At 67.1% G+C, this 16,667-nt stretch overlaps 3 protein-coding genes across 6 annotated transcripts; all 3 read left to right on the top strand.

Moving 5' to 3' along the window:
- The first annotated feature begins 675 nt into the window (after nt 1-675).
- ECSIT (ECSIT signaling integrator) lies at nt 676-3,445 on the top strand. The gene is made up of 7 exons (XM_068997890.1): nt 676-831; nt 1,199-1,844; nt 2,051-2,274; nt 2,362-2,416; nt 2,582-2,730; nt 2,979-3,081; nt 3,160-3,445. The coding sequence occupies exons 1-7, from the start codon at nt 769-771 to the stop codon at nt 3,426-3,428; spliced, it is 1,509 nt and encodes a 502-aa protein (XP_068853991.1). The 5' UTR covers nt 676-768; the 3' UTR covers nt 3,429-3,445.
- A 488-nt stretch (nt 3,446-3,933) lies between these two features.
- ZNF653 (zinc finger protein 653) lies at nt 3,934-8,129 on the top strand. The gene is given in 10 exon segments (XM_068997931.1): nt 3,934-3,955; nt 3,958-4,261; nt 4,956-4,999; nt 5,092-5,301; nt 5,750-6,103; nt 6,348-6,513; nt 6,969-7,086; nt 7,188-7,302; nt 7,506-7,605; nt 7,705-8,129. Coding segments are annotated over 10 exon segments (1,536 nt in total). The 3' UTR covers nt 7,808-8,129.
- Nucleotides 8,130-8,934: 805 nt separating this feature from the next.
- ELAVL3 (ELAV like RNA binding protein 3) lies at nt 8,935-12,334 on the top strand. 4 transcript variants are annotated; one of them, XM_068997935.1, is made up of 7 exons: nt 8,935-8,943; nt 9,601-9,880; nt 10,301-10,404; nt 10,612-10,765; nt 11,124-11,340; nt 11,797-11,835; nt 12,010-12,334. In XM_068997935.1, exons 1-7 carry the CDS (start codon nt 8,935-8,937, stop codon nt 12,332-12,334), a joined length of 1,128 nt encoding a protein of 375 aa, XP_068854036.1. The 4 variants fall into 4 exon arrangements, with proteins under 4 accessions (XP_068854036.1, XP_068854035.1, XP_068854037.1 ...); XM_068997934.1 differs by having other exon boundaries at nt 11,989-12,334; XM_068997936.1 differs by lacking the exon at nt 11,797-11,835 and having other exon boundaries at nt 9,598-9,652; nt 9,704-9,880.
- The last annotated feature ends 4,333 nt before the right edge of the window (nt 12,335-16,667 follow it).

Genomic DNA, 16,667 nt, shown 5'->3' with positions numbered 1-16,667 from the left:
CAGCCCTGTCCCGCTCTCCCCCCTCCCGCCGGACCCCCGGGTCCCCCCTCCCGCTCCTCTGGGTGTCCCCCTAGAGCGGGGACCCCCCCTCAGGACAGCGGGGTCCCCCCCACGATGCCTGGGGGCCCCCCCGGTCACCTGGGGCCTCTCCCCCGGACACTTGGGACACCGCGGACCCCCCAGGACACCGGGGTTCGCCCCCCGCCGGGTCCTCCCCTCGGTGCCGTCACCGGATCGGACTCCGCCGCCCCCCCGGGGGGGGGACACGACTCGTCACGGGTGGGGAATGTCCCCCTCCCCCTGCCCCTCCCCCTCCCCCAGTCCGTCTCCGCCCCCCGCGACTCCGGGACCCCCCCGGGGCTGCGGGCACACCCAGGATCCCCCCGCCCCCCCCCCTTCAAGGACTTGGGGGACCCCCCCCGCCCCCCCCGCGGGAGCTGCCGTTCCCGTTTAAAGCAGACGGTGCGGCTCTGACGTCATCGTCCCCCCCGTGACGTCACCGCGTATCCCCGTCCCGGAGCTCATCCCGGGGCCCCGCTGTGACGTCACTGGGGAACCCCTCCGAGCCCCGCCCCGCACTCCCTGCCAATCACCGCGCCCGTCACAGCCGCGGATGAAAGCCGCGCGGCGATTGGCTACGCCGCAAAGCCCCGCCCCCTGACCCGGAGGCGCGGGGTCAGAGGCAAGATGGCGGCGCCCAGCGGCGCGACCCGGCGTGGGGACAGCGGGGCTCGGCTGTGACCCTGACACCGCGGCAGCCCCGGCGACATGAGGCTGAACTGGGTCCGGGCCCTGCCCCGGGGCTTCTGGGGCAGCCCCGGAGCTCCAGAGGTGCGGGGGAGTCCGGCAGGCGCGGGGGACACCGGGGACATGGGGGAGAGAGGGGATATGGGGGGGACATGGAGATACTGGGGGGACACTGGGGGTACCGAGGGAGGTGGGGGTGATGGGGGGACATGGGGACACTGGGGGGACCCTGGGGGTACCGAGGGAGGTGGGGGTGATGGGGGACATGGGGACACTGGGGGTACCGAGGGAGGTGGGGGTGATTGGGGACACTGGGGGGACACGGGGACACGAGGGAGGTGGGGGTGATGGGGGACAGGGGGTTCGCTGGGCACCGGAGGACACGGAGGGACAGGAGGAACAAGGGGGGACACGGGGACAGTGTGGTGACGCTTTTCCTCCCCCTCCCCAGCTCTGTCGGGCCTTGTGCCAGCGCCCAGCGCAGGTCCCCTCTGAGGGCGGTGACACCGCGGGGACCCCAGAACGCCGCGACCCCGCCGAGGGTGACGCCCCAAGGGGGGACACTCCGAGGGGGGACACCTCGGGAACCTCAGCGTGGCACCACCGCCCCCGCAAGACACGGGACAGCGAGCGCGACCCCCGGGACCGGGACCCCCGCGGCCCTGTGGGAGGTGACGCCTCGGGGGGTGACACCTCAGGTGACGACACCTCAGGTGACAACACCTCGGGTGACAACACCTCCAAGGCCCCACCGCGACATCTCCGCTCCCGCAAGGCGCACGGCGAGCACGGGGACCCCCGTGATGGGGACAGCGGGGACGGCGGAGCCTCCCGCGGCCCCGCGGCGTTCGAGGCAGCCCTGCGGGACATGGCGCGGTCGCCGCCGGGGCGCGGGGGCCGCCTGGCGCTGGTGGAGGCGGCGCTGGCGGCGATGCCGGCGCTGGGCGTGGAGCGCAGCCTGGGCGCCTACAACGGGCTGCTGCGGCTGCTGCCCCGCGGGCCCTGGGTGCCCCGCGGGCCCGTGCAGCGCCTGCTCTTCCCCTTCCCGCGGCAGCAGGAGTGCGGCCTGCAGGTGCTGGAGCAGATGGAGCGCTACGGTGCGTGAAAAGGGGGGGTGGGGAATGGGGGATCCCCCCCTTAGGGACAGCCGGGGTCACCCCCGAGCCGCTCCGTGTCCCCCCGTGCCTGTTGTGTCCCTCCACGTCCCCCACGCCCCTTCGTGTCCTCCCGTGTCCCCCCCCCCCCCGGGACCCCCGGGCCCTCCCCGCCTTCCCGTGTCCCCTCAGCGTCCCGGTGTCCCCAGGTGTGGTGCCGGACGCCGAGACGCGGTTCCTGCTGCTGGGGGTGTTCGGGCCGCGCAGCCGCCCGCTGCGCAAGGTGCAGCGCATGATGTTCTGGCTGCCGCGCTTCCGCCGCCTGGACCCCCACCCGCTGCCCCCCCGGCTGCCCCCGCCGGGGCTGGCGGCCGCGCGCCTGGGGCTGCGGCGCATCGCCGGGGACCCCGGAGCCACTGTCACCGTCATCCAGGTGGGCACCGGGAGGGGGGACACGGGAATGGGCGGGGCACAGCTGGTGGGGGACAGGGGGTGACTCTTGAGTGTCCCCATCCCGCAGCGGCCAGTGCCGGACACGGGGGAGGATGAAGGCTCTGTCCAGCCCTACATCGTCAGTGAGTTTTGGGGGTCTCGGAGGGGTCCCTTGGGGGTGTCGGGGTGCTCTGGGGGGGGGTTGGTGTTGGGTTTGGGAGGTTTGAGGTCCCTTGGGAGGGGTTTGGGGTTGGGTTTGGGGTCCCTGGGGTGGATTTTGGTTGTCCCCAGCTGTCCCCCGTTGCCAGGCTCCCAGAGCCCGGAGCAGCGGGAGCTCCTGGCCCAGCACGACCCTTCGCAGCCGGTGTTCGTGGAGGGGCCGTTCCCGCTCTGGCTCCGTGGGACCCTCCTCAGCTACTTCGTGTTACGGGGGGACCCCCTGCCCCCACACCTGAGGGTGAGTCCGGGGGGGCTCCGGGAGGGGACGGGGAAGGGTTGCCCAGGACAGGTGGGACAGGACCCCAGACCCAACCTCAGTCCCCCTCACAGAGACCCCCAGCGCTTCCCCAAGGGACCCCAGACCCAGGATAGGTGTGCAGGGACAGAGCCCCCATAACCCAGCACACCTGAGGCCCCCCTGACCTGTCTGTGCGGGAAACCCCCTCCCCCACCCCAGAACATTCCAGACCCCCCCTGCTCCCCCAGGACCCCCCCCCAGACCCCGAGCGCAGCTTTTACTTCCCGCTGCACCTGGAGCTGGACCTGGAGCGCGGCCCCTGGGACGACGAGGACTTCGATGTGGACGAAGGTGAGGTTTGGGGGGGGTCAGCTGGGTTTTTGGGGGGTCACCTGCGCCCCCCCTGACCCACCTGCCCCCCCCTCGCAGTGGAGGAGGGTCCCGTGTTCGCCCTGTGCATGGCGGGGGCGGGCGACCGACACACCTTGGGCAGGTGGATCTCGGGGCTGCAGGAGGAGAACCCGGTGCTGGGGCGCATCCCCGTCGTCTTCCGCCTCACCGAGGGGGGGGACCCCTCTGCTGGCCCCCAGACCCCCCAGCTGGGCACGGGGACCCCCGCGGCAGCGGCGCTGGAGCCCCCCGAGGGGCAGGACGGGGGGAAGCAGAGGGGAGACCCCCCAAAAAGCAGCGGGGAATAAAGGGGCGTTGTGATGGAGAGGGGGTGTCGTGCTTTGATGGGTTCGGGGGGGGGTTTGGGGAGGGCTGGGGGCAGAGCAGCGTCCCGGGGGGTTGTTTGGGGGGGTCGTGGAGGGGTTTTGGGGGGCCCAGTGGGGGTTGTGTGTCCTGTGTGCCACCCCCTAAACCCGGTGGTCCCAGGAGGGGGATTTGGAGGGCCCCAGGGGGAGCACTGGGATGGAGTCGCGTCCCCCTCCCAAGCTGGGGAGCCCCCAGTGAGTGCGGGGGGTCCCTGGTGAGTGTGGGGGCTCCCAGCTGAGCAGGTTGGGGGGTCCCCAGTAAGTTCGGGGGGTCCCCAGTGAACAGACGGAGGTGCCCCAGCTGCGGTGCGTGCACACCTCACACCTGGCGGGCACAGGGTGGGGCTGAGATGTGCCGGGACCCTCCTTTGGGGGTTCCCCCCCTCTCCCCGGGGACCCCCCCCCCCCAAAAAAATCACGGCGGGAGTGCGGGCAGCGCGCTCCGCGCATGCGCACAGAGCGCCGCGACGCGGCGGGCGCGCCGCTGACGTCATCGCAGCGCGCCGCGGCATGAGCGCGGCCGAGCGCGGCCCCGGCGGCCCCGGGGGTCCCGACCCCGGCGGGGGCCGCAAAGCGCGGGGGCGGCCGCGCCTCACCGAGACCGACCGGGCCCGGCGGCGCCTCGAGTCGCGCAAGAAGTACGACGTGCGGCGGGTGTACCTGGGCGAGGCGCACGGGCCCTGGGTGGAGCTGCGGCGCCGCAGCGGATGGAGCGACGCGAAGCTCGCGGCCTACCTGCTCGGGCTGGAGCGGGGACAGCGCGCGGGGCGGCGCGGGTGAGCGCCGGGGGCGGCGCGGGGAGCGGCGGGGAGCGGGGAGAGGTCGGGGGATCAGAGGGGAGGGGAAGGGAGGGAGGGCTGGGGAGGGGGGCGCGCCACCGGAGGGCTTGGGGGTCGTGGGGAAGGGGCCCGGGGGTCCCCGGGGGGGGGTGGGGGTGTCCCCCTCCGGGACCGGGGGGTCGCAGAGCGGCTCAGACCCTCGGGGGAAGCGGGCGCGGCGCTGTCCGCGGTGCTGAAGCGGCGGCGGGGGGTTGTTCCGAGACATTCTCATCCTCCTCTTCCTCATCCTCGTCTTCCTCATCTTCCTCTTCCTCATCCTCGTCTTTCTTCTCTGTCCCTGTCCCGTTCATCCTCCTCTTCCTCATCTCCCTGCTCTTCGTCCTGCTCCGTGAGGGATGGAGAGCGGGGAAAGAGTGCTGGGAGAGGAGGAGGAAGGAGCAAGGGAGGGGTGGAGGAGGAGAACGAGGAGGAGGAAGACCGGGAGGGATGATGAAGGTTAAGGCTGAGGAAGAAACGGAGGCGCGTGGATAAGGAGGAGGAAGACGATGGGAAGGAGAAAGGCCGTGTTGGGGGGTGCAGGAGGAGGAGGAGGAGGAGGAAGATGGCGGGGCCAGAGGAGGAAGAGAAGGAGGGCTGGGGGGTCCCACAGAAGCCCCTTCCCCCCCCCCCGCCACCCCTCCTGTCTCCACAGCAAACCCTGGGAGCAGCTCCCGAAAAAACCCAAACGCAAGAAAAGTGAGTCCGCGCTCGCTGCGGGCGCCGCGCCTGACTCGGGGGGGGCCCGCACCTCATTCCGGGGGGGTCCCACGCTGTCCCCGCTCCCCCAGGGCGCCGCCGGAACGTGAACTGCCTGCGGCACGCCGTGATCTGGTACGAGGACCACCGGCAGCGCTGCCCGTACGAGCCGCGGCTGGCGGAGCTGGACCCCTCGGTGGGGCTCTACACCACGGCCGTGTGGCAGTGCGAGCGCGGCCACCGCTACTTCCAGGACCTGCACTCGCCGCTGCGGCCCCTCAGCGACTCGGATGGCGATGACGGTCAGAGGGGGGGCCGGGGGGGGCGCGGGGAGGGGGGTTAGGGGGTCCCTGGGGGGCCGGGGAGCACGGAGATGGGGGTTAGGGGATCCCCGGGGGGCCGGGGGGCGCGGGGATGGGAGTTGGGGGGATCCCCAGGGGGCCGGGGGGTGTGGGGAGGGGTGTTAGGGGGTCCCCGGGGGGCCGGGGGCTGCGGGGATGGGGGTTGGGGGGTCCCCGGGAGGCACGGGGAGGGGGCTTGGGGGGTCCCCGGGGCTCTGCGAGGGTGAGGGAGGGGATGGTGTGTGGGGCTGGGGGTGCTGAGGGTGGGGGGAGAGGCAGGGAGGAGGTCTGGGGGTACTTTTTGGGGGGTGTTTTGAGTCTGGGAGGGGATTTTTGGGGTGGTCCGTGAGGTTTCTTTGGGTCTGGTGGGAGATTTTTTAACGCTCGACCCTCCACGTTCCCTCTGTAGCCCCCGGCTCCTCTTCCTCCTCCTCCTCCTCCTCGGGGGGCTGCAGCTCCGGCTCGGAGGCAGCACCGCCGGGGGGTCCCGCGGTTCCCGGCCCCCTCCCCGGGGGTCCGGCCCCCCCCGAGGCGCTGGAGGCCGTGGTTTGTGTCCCGCTGCCGCTGCCCCTCCCGGCCCGGGGGGGGCTGGACGGGGGCGGCCCCCCCACCCTGCTGCAGGGACCCCCCCTCCTCATCCTGGCCGGGCCCGGCTACGAGGCCCTGGGGGGGCTCCAGCTCGACGTGGGGGGGCACGAGGTGCTGCTGGAAGGGGGGGGCACCTTCCCCCCCCCGCCTGGGGAGCCCCACCTGCCTAAGACGGGTAAGGGGGGGGCTGGGGAGGGTTGGGAATAGGGAAGTCTGGGGGGATTCGGGTCGGGAATGGGGGACCGTGTGCTGGGGCAGGAGGGGTTGGGGCGGTGGGGGGTGTGTCAGGGGGGATTTGGGGTCAGGAATGGGGGACTGGGGTGCTGGGGGGAGGATGGGGGTGGATTTGGGGGTCAAAAACGGGATGGATCAGGTGCTGGGGGGGGCCAGGGGGGTCTCACCGGCCGCGCTGATGGCAGAGGAGGACGAGCAGGACGCAGCGCCGAGGCTGAAGCAGGAGGAGCTGCCCCCCCCCACCGAGCCCCCCCCTCCAGAGCCCCCCCGGGAGCCCCCCCGGGACCCTTCCCCGGCTGAGGACGCCGAGGTGTCGACGATAATCTACGAGATCCCCAAAGAGCCAGAAAGGTCGGGGGGCCCTGGGGGGTTCCTGGGGGGCTTTGGGTTTCCTGAGCGTGTGGAGAAGGGGGGGGGAGCACCTGGGGGGGTTGTGGGGGTCAGGGATTGTTTTGTTTAGAGAGATTGAGGGGTTTAGGGGATTTTTTTTGGGGAGGGGGTCATTTTGGGGGTGGGCAGGGGGGTTTAGGAGGTTTCAGGTGGGTCAGACAAGGCTGCTCCAAAAGCTGACCCCCACCCCTCAAGGGAGGGAGGACTGGGGGGCTGTGAGGGGGTTATGGGCTGGTTTTAGGGGAGACTTCAGGAGAGATCTTTTTGGGGGGAGGACCTGGACTGGGACCACGTGCTGGTGGGGGGCTTTGGGGGGGGGCAGAGGGTTTTAGGGGTCCTCAGATGGATCAGACAAGGCCCCCCCCCAATACCTGTCCCCCACCTTTCGAGGGGGGGACTCACCCCAGGCTCTGCAGGCGCCGGCGGAGCAGGCGGGGCCGTGCCCCCTCCCCAGACCCCGAGGACCCCCCTGACCCCCTCACCTGCCCCTACGCCGGCTGCAGGCAGGTGTTCAGCGCTCTCAGCAGCTTCCAGGTACCTGGAAGGGGGGGAAGCACCCTCCTCACCTGTCCCAGACCCCCTTCTCACCTGTCCCAGACCCCCTCAGCCCCCCTCACCTCCCGCGTGCCCCCCAGAACCACGTGAACCTGGTGCACCGCAGGGGCCGGACCCAGGTGTGCCCCCAGCCCGGCTGCGGGAAGAGGTTTTACCTGGCCAACCACCTGCGCCGGCACATGGGCGTGCACTCAGGTGAGCCCCCAGGTGTGTGTGTGTGTCCCCCAAAATCCCCCTCCTTTTGTCCCCCCAAAATTCTCCTCCCTCCACGACAAGAGGTTTTAGCTGGGCAGCCCCCCGTGCTGGCACTCGGTCACCTCCCAGGTGAGCCCCCAGGTGTGTCCCCTGCGTCCCCCACCCCTCGTCCCCCCCCATTCCCCACCGTGCCCCCCCCCCAGGTGTGCGGGAGTTCACCTGTGACACCTGCGGGAAGTCCTTCAAGCGCAAGAACCACCTGGAAGTCCACAGGAGGACACACACCGGGGAGACGCCCCTGCAGTGAGTGACGGGGGGGGTCCTCCTGAGGATTGAGAACCCCCCCAGGAGGGCGAGGGGGGGGTCCTCGGGCACACCTGACCCCCACCTCGCCCCCCCCAGGTGTGAGGTGTGCGGGTACCGCTGCCGCCAGCGCGCGTCCCTGACGTGGCACATGCGCAGACACGGGGGGCTCAAGAGTCACCCCGAGCCCCGCGGCACGTAGGGGACCCCCCCGAATCCACCTGGGCCTCCCCCGGACTCACCTGGGCCCCCACCCGCTCGCTGGGACCCCCCCGATGTACCTGCGGCTGCACCTGGAGGCGAAGAAGAACCACCTGGGGGGGGGTCCTGAGCCCCTCCCCGGGACACCCCGAGCACCTGAGGGACCCCTTCAGTTGCCCCCTCGGGGGTGTCCTTGTGTGTCCCCCCCCAGGTGACCCTGTGGCCCCCCCAGGAGGCCCCGTTGCCCTCCCCCCTCATCTTTTATTTATTTCCTTATTGTCGCTTGTCACCCCCCTGGGGACACCTGGGGTTTGGAGGGGGCTTCGGGGACATCGGGGGGGGGGGAGCACATTCCCCCCCCCGGCCCCCCCGCCCCTTCCAGGACCCCCGTAATCCATTAAAATCAGGACTTTTCGTGCTGCTTCTTCTGTGAGGGGGTGGGCTCGGGGGGGGTCCTGGAGGGGGTGCGGGCTCTCGCCGGTGCCCCCTCCCCATTTCGGGGGTCGCGGGGCGGCCCCTCGGGGGAACCGAGCTCGGCGCTGTCCCCGGTGCTGAAGCGGCGGCGGCTGCGCCTGCTTGTCCCCGGCCTTCATCATCCTCCTCTTCCTCCCTCGCCGTCCCTTCTCTTCCTTCTCCTGCATCTTCCTCCTCCTCCTCCATCCCCCCCTCGTTCTCCTCCACTCCTTCCTTCTCCTTCTCTTCCTCCTCCATTCCCTTTTTCTTCCTTCTCTCCATCCCTTCCCATCCTTCCTCCTCCTCCTCCTCCTCCTCCTCCCGTGGGCGGAGCCTTCGGGGGTCTCGGGGGGCTTCGGGCCCTGGAGGGGGGGGGGCGGTTCTTTTTGGGGGGGGGTGGGGCTGACCCACCTCTTTTTGGGGGGGCGGTCGGACCCACCTTTGGGGAGGGGGGTGCGCGGACGGAACCATCTCGGGAGGGGGTGGGGGGGCGGTTTTTGGGGGGGCCCCGCCCCGCGCCCGCCCAAGGACGTTTAAAGGACCGACGGGGCCGCCGCTCGCAGCGCCCGGTGCCGCCGCCGCCGCGACCCCCGGAGCCCCCCCGGCCTCCCCCCGGGCCCCCCGAGCCCTCGGGGCCGTGCGGGGCCCCACCCCCCCCGCGCCCCTGGCGACACGATGGTGACGGTAGGAACGGGGTGGGGAGGGGGATTGCGGGGATCCCCCAGATCTTCCATTCCCCCCCCCTCCCCCCTCCGAATTCCCACCCCGCTCCTCTTCGTGTCCCCCCATCCCCCCGTGAGCGTGTGACACGCTCGGGCGGGGACACGGCGTCACACGCGTGTGGCACCTGCAGGGACACGCGTGTGCAAGGGAGGGGCGGGGACCCCTCCCCAAACCGGGGCCGTTTTGTGGGGGGTGGGGGGGCACACGCCACACCTGTGTCGCTGTCCCTGCGTGTCGCTGTCCCCACGCCCCCCCGGGGCCGTGGCTGGTGGCCCCGGGTGTCCCCATCACCCGGTGACAAAGGGCCATTGTCACCCACCCCGCGCTATTGGGGAGGGGGGGAAGGGGCGGGGGCGCTGCTGCACAATGGGGGGATTGTCCCCCATGGCCCCACCCGGGGTGTCACTGTCCCCCGTCCGATGTCTCCGCCTCCCACTGGCCCCACGACCCCACCAGCCCCGTCCCCCCACTGGCCCCACGACCCCAGTGTCCCGACGTGTCCCTGTCCCCTCACCATCCTCATGAACGCGCTGTCCCTGTCCCCTCGCTGTCCCCATGTCCTCGCTGTCCCTGTTCCCGCAGTGACCCTCCCCGTGACACCCCCTGTCCCCTCAGCAGATCCTGAGCACGGTGGAGGCCCAGGCTCCCAGCACCGCGGGGCCATCAGGCTGTGGCCCTGTCCCCGTCCCTGTCCCGGTGGTGGCCGTGCCAGGCCCAGGAGTGGCGGCGGCGCTGCCCAACGGGGCCCCCCCGGGTCCCCCCGCCGTGACCGATGACAGCAAAACCAACCTGATCGTCAACTACCTGCCCCAGTCCATGAGCCAGGAGGAGCTGCGGAGCCTCTTCGGGAGCCTCGGGGACATCGAGTCCTGCAAGCTCGTCCGGGACAAGGTCACCGGTACCGGCAGGGGACGTGGGACAGGGGACACGGGGACATGGGCGGGTGGGACACGGGGAGAGGGGACACGGGGATGTGAGATGCGGGGAGATGGGACACAGGACACGGGGACATGGGGAGAGGGGACACCGGGACCTGTGGGGACGGGGATAGACTGTGACCATGGGGGCAGGGACAATTCGGTGTCCCCCCACTGCCCCCACGACCCCGGTGTCCCTGTGCCCCCACTGTCCCCACAAGTTTGACCATGGGGACACACGGGACAGGGGCCCCCAGGACAGCGAAGCTGGTGGGATGGACAAGGATCCTGGGGAGAGGAGTGGGAACAGAGTGGGGACAGGGGTGGGGATAGACCTGGGAACACGGGTGGGAGCACAGGGGACAGGGCCACCCCCCGGTGACGGTGACATGGTGCCCCAGGGCAGAGCCTGGGCTACGGCTTCGTCAACTACGTGGAGGCCGGAGACGCCGACAGGGCCATCGGGGCCCTCAACGGGCTCAAGCTGCAGACCAAGACCATCAAGGTGCCCTGGGGACGTGGGGGTGGGCGCCTGGGGGGCTTTCGGGGTGGGGAGCCACTTGGAGGGTCCTTCAGAGGGGCATTTGGGAGTCCTCGGGGGGTGGGGGGGCCACTTGGGGGGTACCTGGGTGTCCTCTGTGGTGGGTGGAACCCCTGGGTGGGCGATGCCGCTGTCCCCTGGGGGGTCCCGAGGGCTCATCTGCCCCCCCAGGTGTCCTACGCCCGGCCCAGCTCCGCCTCCATCCGCGATGCCAACCTGTACGTGAGCGGGCTGCCCAAGGCCATGGGGCAGAAGGAGATGGAGCAGCTCTTCTCCCAGTACGGCCGGATCATCACATCCCGCATCCTCGTGGACCAGGTCACAGGTGTGTCCAGGTGTGCCCAGGTGTGCTCAGTGCGCCTGGGAAGGTGGGACGTCCCTGGGGGTGGGGGTTCTGAGAGCCCTGGGGATCCTGGGTGGGGGGTGGGACATTCCTGGGAGGCGCTGGGGGGGTGGGACACCGCTGGAAACAGGGACCCCAGGGATCCTGGAGGGTGGGATATCCCTGGGAATGGGAGACCTGGGGGGGCCAGGGGGGCTCTGGAGAGGGAGGACTCCCCTTGGGGGGGGTTACCCAGCGATCCCATTCGGGTCTGTGGGTGGGCAGGAGCGTTCCTGGGTGCCGTGAGGCGGGAAGGGGGTTTTGGTTTAGGGTGTCCCTGATCCCCGTGGCACCCGCGCAGGTGTGTCCCGGGGGGTGGGGTTCATCCGCTTCGACAAGCGCGTGGAGGCCGAGGAGGCCGTGCGGGGGCTGCACGGGCAGAAGCCCCTCGGGGCGGCCGAGCCCATCACGGTCAAGTTCGCCAACACCCCCGGGCAGAAATCGGGGGGGGCCCTGCTGAGCCTCTGCCCCGGCGCCCGGCGCTATGGGGCCCTGCACCCCCCCCCACAGCGCTTCCGGTGAGGGCCGGGGGGCTGGGAATGTGGGGTATCCCTGGGAATGGGGGTCCTGGGGGGTTGGGGGGCTGGAGGAGCTGGGGGGATGAGATGTCTTCGGGAATGGGGTCCTTGGGGGGATCCCTGGGAACAGAGGCACCGGGAGTCCTGGGGGGCTGCGGGGGGATGAGATGTTGCTGGGAACAAGGGTCTTGAGAGGGCTGGGGGGGCTGGGGGTCCTGGGGGGCTGGAGGGGTGGGACACCCCTGGAAACAGAGGCACTGGGGGTCCTGGGAAGGTTGGAGGGGGTGGGATGTCCCTGGGAACAGAAGCCCCGAGGATCCTGGGAGCCCTCAGAGGGTGGGACGTCCCTGCGCACAGGGGCCTCAGGTGTCCTGGGTGTCCTGCGGGGGGGTAGGACCCCCCTGGGACCAGGGACACCCCTGGGTGTCCCCCCCAACAGCATCTTGTCCCCTGCAGACTGGACAATTTGCTGAACGTGGCGTACGGGGTGAAGAGGTAACGCCCCCCCCCCCACTCCCTAAACCCCTCCAAGCCCCCCCAAACCTCCCCAAACCTGCTCCCTGCAACCCCCCCCCCACACACACAACCTGGGGACCCTCCCCAGCTCAGGAGGGGACCCCTGGGACCCCCCTGCTGACCCCAGGCCAGCCCGTTGTCGCTGCTGCCCAGGTTCTCACCGTTGGCCATCGAGGCGGTGCCGGCGCTGGCCGGGGTGGGCTTGGGGACCCCCGGGCCCGGGTGGTGCATCTTCGTCTACAACCTGGCGCCGGAGGCGGACGAGAGCGTCCTGTGGCAGCTCTTCGGACCCTTCGGCGCCGTCACCAACGTCAAGGTCATCCGGGACTTCGCCACCAACAAGTGCAAAGGGTTCGGGTTCGTCACGATGACCAACTACGAGGAGGCGGCCATGGCCATCGCCAGCCTCAACGGCTACCGCCTGGGTGACCGCGTGCTTCAGGTGTCCTTCAAGACCACCAAGCAGCACAAGGCCTGAGCCTTGTCCCCGCCGGCGGCCACCGAGCGGGTGCGGGGTCTCCTGGCACCGCCGTTGGGTCACGGGGAGAAACTCAACTGGAGGCCTTGGGGACCCCCTCCATGGGCACCATGGAAACCATGGAGAAAGCCAGCTGGAGACCTGGAGACCTTCAGGAACCTTCAGGGACCCCCATGAGCACCATGGAGAACATGGAGAAACTCAGCTGGAGACCTCGGGGACCCCCACGAGCACCAAACACATCCTGGAGACCTCAAGGACCCCTCCATGGGCACCATGGGGACCATGGAGAAACCCACATGAAGACCTGGAGACCTCAGGGTTCCCCCATGAGCACCATGGAGACCATGGAGAAACCCAACTTTAGGTCCTGGGCACCCCCCTCCGTGGACACCAAGGCTATCCTGGGTCTCCAGGATGGAGAAACCCACCTGGAGACCTTGGGGACCATGGGGACGCCCCGTGAGCACCACGGACACCATGGAGACCTCAGAGTCCCCCTCCATGGCCACTGAGGACACCGTGGGGACACCTGACGCACAGCCTGGACACCTGGACACCCTCACCTGTCCCTGATGGGCATCCTGAGGACTCCTCCAGGTGCTCCAGGGCACTGGGAGGGGCCCTGGAAAGCCTGGAGACCCCCCAGGACACTGTGGACATACCTGGGAACCTGGGTCCCCCCCCCCAGGTACCCCAAACCCCACCACTCTGGCAGTGGCCGGACCACCTGGAGCGGTGCCCCCCCTTCACCTGATCCAGGTGTGTCCAGGTGGGGGCTGTGCCCCCCCTTCCCTCTGCTCCAGGACTCTGGGGAGGGGACATCTGCTCGCTCTCTCCTTCTTTCCATGCTTTTCCATAATTTTTTGGGGGAGGGGGAGGAAATTTTGGGGAGAAAGAACAAAAATAAGGATTAATCACATGTTTAATTAGACTTGTTACCCATTATCAGGTAAGGAGGAGCGTGACTGACGTGGGGAGCGGCGACTCCTCAGGAGCCGCAGACCCAAATCCATCTATTTTTATAGCAGAATATTAAAAATATCCCCCAAAAAATCCCCAAAATCGCCTTTCCAGAGGGGGTGAGAACCTGTTTTGTGCTCCCCAAGTTCCTTGGAAGCAGCTTGTGAACCCCGAGTGTGATCAAGGAAAGTTTTGGGGGGTCAGTGGCAGTAAAATTCCAGGGATTCCTCTGGTACCCCCAAGGTTGGGAGGGAGGGGATGTGTCTTGTCACACTTTTCCCCCCCCTTCCCTCCCCAAATTCTCCAAAATGGGCATTTTTTGCCCCAAATTACTCTACTTGCTGGAGCTTGGCCACTTGGAGCCTCCTGTCCAAAAAAAAGGGCGGAACCCCACCTCAAAAGCCCCAACCCTGAGTTCCCCTGTCCTCCTTATCATTGTTATTATTCTTAATTATTCTTATTATTAATTATTATTGATGTTGTTATTATTATTATTGCAATTCTTATTTATTTTCCCTTTGATGTCGGGATAATTTCTCGCTTTTCAGTGGTTTATTTCCGATTTATTTCCTATTCTTCCCTGGTTTTCCCCAATCCTGGTACTCCCCAGCACCCTCTTTTTCCCCCCAGACCCTTCCCCAAACCCATCCTGGCTCCTGGTTTTTTTGTGTCGTGCCTGTGTGAAGCTTCTTGTAGTTTTAATTATTATTAATATAAATATTTAGGAGCGACCCCCGTGTCCAGATCCGCCATCACCCCCCCCAAACTCTGACCCCCCACCCCCTCTTCCAGGGATCCAGCCCTGGTATTTGGGGAGGGGGGCCAGGGGACCCCCAATTCAGTAGCAATAAGGGGTCCCCACCTCAGCCCTGGCCCGTTTTTGGGGGGCCCAACACGGGGACAAAACCTGCCCAGGGACCCTCTGTGGCGCTGCGGGACCCCTCGGAGGGGACCGGGACCCCCCCGGCCCCCACCCCCACACTCGACTCTTTGTATTTTTCATGGAAAAATCAATAAAAAAATTTAAAAGTCAGAATTTGATGTGTTTTTGGCAGGGAGGGCACATCTGTCAGGGACTCGACGGCCAAGGAACCCTCGGCCATTTCCTCCTCACGTTTCCCGCTCTTTTCCCCCTCACGTTTCCCGCTCTTTTCCCCCCTCACATTTCCCGCCCTTTTCTCCCCTCACGTTTCCCGCCCTTTTCCCCCTCACGTTTCCCGCCCTTTTCTCCCCTCACCTTTCCCTCCCTTTTCTCCCCTCACGTTTCCCGCCCTTTTCTCCCCTCACGTTTCCCGCTCTTTTCCCCCCTCACGTTTCCCGCCCTTTTCTCCCCTCACGTTTCCCGCCCTTTTCTCACCTCACGTTTCCCGCCCTTTTCCCCCCTCACGTTTCCCGCCCTTTTCTCCCCTCACGTTTCCCTCCCTTTTCTCCCCTCACATTTCTCGCTCTTTTCCCCCCTCACGTTTCCCGCCCTTTTCCCCCCTCACGTTTCCCTCCCTTTTCTCCCCTCACGTTTCCCACCCTTTTCCCCCCTCACGTTTCCCTCCCTTTTCCCCCCTCACGTTTCCCTCCCTTTTCTCCCCTCACATTTCCCACCCTTTTCCCCCCTCACGTTTCCCTCCCTTTTCCCCCCTCACGTTTCCCTCCCTTTTCTCCCCTCACGTTTCCCGCCCTTTTCCCCCCTCACGTTTCCCACCCTTTTCCCCCCTCACGTTTCCCGCCCTTTTCTCCCCTCACGTTTCCCGCCCTTTTCCCCCCTCACGTTTCCCTCCCTTTTCTCCCCTCACGTTTCCCGCCCTTTTCCCCCCTCACCTTTCCCGCCCTTTTCCCCCCTCACGTTTCCCGCCCTTTTCTCCCCTCACATTTCCCTCCCTTTTCTCCCCTCGTGTTTTCCACCCTTTCCCCCTCACGTTCCCCACCCTTTCCCCCTCAACTTGCCTGGCTTTTTTCCATCACACAGACAACAACAGAAAAGTAAGTTTTTTCCTCTCCATTTAAACCTCTTTTCTCCTCAAAAGCTTCTCTTTTTCTGGGGTCACTGGGATGGACTGGAGAGGGGCTGTGGGCACCGTGGAGGGACTGGGATATGACTGGAGGCTCTGGAACGCACTGGGAGATGGTTTTGGGATTGCTAGACAAGACTTAGAGCTGCTGGGAGGGTTTTGAGGGTGTTCGTTGCGTTGTAGGGGATGCTGCCACGGGTTTGAGGGCTCGAAAGCGGGAGGCTAAACGCCGATTAAAGACTTTTAGGGCGTGTTGGGTAGAGCTGCGTAAACCGCACCCGCCGCCGGCGCCGCTCCTTTCCCGCAACGCTGCCGTAGAGCGCCGCCGCCTCCGCAGCGAGCTCGCCGCACTGCCGTAAAGCGCCGCCACGTTGCCGTAAGCCGCCGCAGCAGCTCCGAGCACGCCACACTGCCATAAAGCGCCGCCACCGCACCGCTGTGTCCGCCACGCTGCCGTAAAACGCCGCCGCCGCGCCGGCCACACTGCCGTAAAGCGCAGGGGCAAAGGGACCCCCGGGAACCGGGGTGGGCGGGGGGGGGGCACGGAGAGATTTGGGGGGAGGGGGTTGTTGGGAGAGGATCTGGGGGGCACGGAGGCGTTTGGGGGGTCCTGGGAGAGGATTTAGGGGGGGCACGGAGAGGGTTGGGGAGAGAGACCCCACCCCAGGATCCCCCCGCCCCCTTCACCTGCGATTTTCGGTGTCTAAAAATTCGCAAAATTTTCTAAGGGAATCCCACCTTTCCCGTGATTTCAGGGGTGTCCCTCGACGGGGAATCTCCTTTTCCCGTTATTTTCGGGTTTAAATGGAAAGGGAAAACCGTTATGATGCCCTTTTTTTTTTTTGTTTGTTTGTTTGTTTGTTTGAAATGAGGGCAACTCCCCGTTTTCATCATTTTAAGGGTTTAATTGAGGAGGAATCCCTGTCTCCCCTCGTTTTTAAGGGTTTAAATTGAGAGGAGCCTCTTTATGGGCCATTTTAGGAGTTCCATCGAGGGGGACTCTCAAGTTTTAAGGGACCTTCGCGGGGGAAAAAGGTGTCCAAAAGCCCCAAAATTAGTGTTTCTTGAGGGGAAAACCGGTAATAGGTAAGGAAAGCATTTTTGGGGGGTGTTAAACTGACGGGGGAATTCCATTTCCCCTCGTTTTAGCGGGTCAAATTGAGGCGGGATCCTCCATTTTCACCACCGCGAGGGTTTAAATTGAGGAGAAATTCCCCTTCCCCATCATCTGCGGGGTTTTAATTGAGGCGAAAGCCTCTTTTTTCTGTCATTTCGGGGGGTTCGGTTGAGGCGGGGCGGGGGGGGGAAACCCCTTTATCCATCCCGGAGGTTGGAGAGGGACAGGGCGGCGCGGGGACAGAGGGACA

The sequence above is a fragment of the Aphelocoma coerulescens genome, chromosome 30 (genome assembly GCF_041296385.1).
Source record: "Aphelocoma coerulescens isolate FSJ_1873_10779 chromosome 30, UR_Acoe_1.0, whole genome shotgun sequence".
NCBI classification, from domain to species: domain Eukaryota; kingdom Metazoa; phylum Chordata; class Aves; order Passeriformes; family Corvidae; genus Aphelocoma; species Aphelocoma coerulescens.
The sequence above is the reverse complement of the archived record's forward strand: the minus strand, read 5'-3'. Positions and strand labels throughout refer to the sequence as shown.

Bases quoted from the DNA above. Each gene is read 5' to 3' on its own strand.
- ELAVL3 (XM_068997933.1), top strand. The intron at 11,341-11,796 runs GTGAGGGCCGGG...TGTCCCCTGCAG, and splicing joins CCCCCCCCACAGCGCTTCCG to ACTGGACAATTTGCTGAACG. The intron at 11,836-11,988 runs GTAACGCCCCCC...ACCCCAGGCCAG, and splicing joins GTGGCGTACGGGGTGAAGAG to CCCGTTGTCGCTGCTGCCCA.
- ECSIT (XM_068997890.1), top strand. From the start codon at position 769: ATGAGGCTGAACTGGGTCCGGGCCCTGCCCCGGGGCTTCTGGGGCAGC. The intron at 832-1,198 runs GTGCGGGGGAGT...CCCCCTCCCCAG, and splicing joins GCAGCCCCGGAGCTCCAGAG to CTCTGTCGGGCCTTGTGCCA. The intron at 2,731-2,978 runs GTGAGTCCGGGG...CTGCTCCCCCAG, and splicing joins CCCTGCCCCCACACCTGAGG to GACCCCCCCCCAGACCCCGA.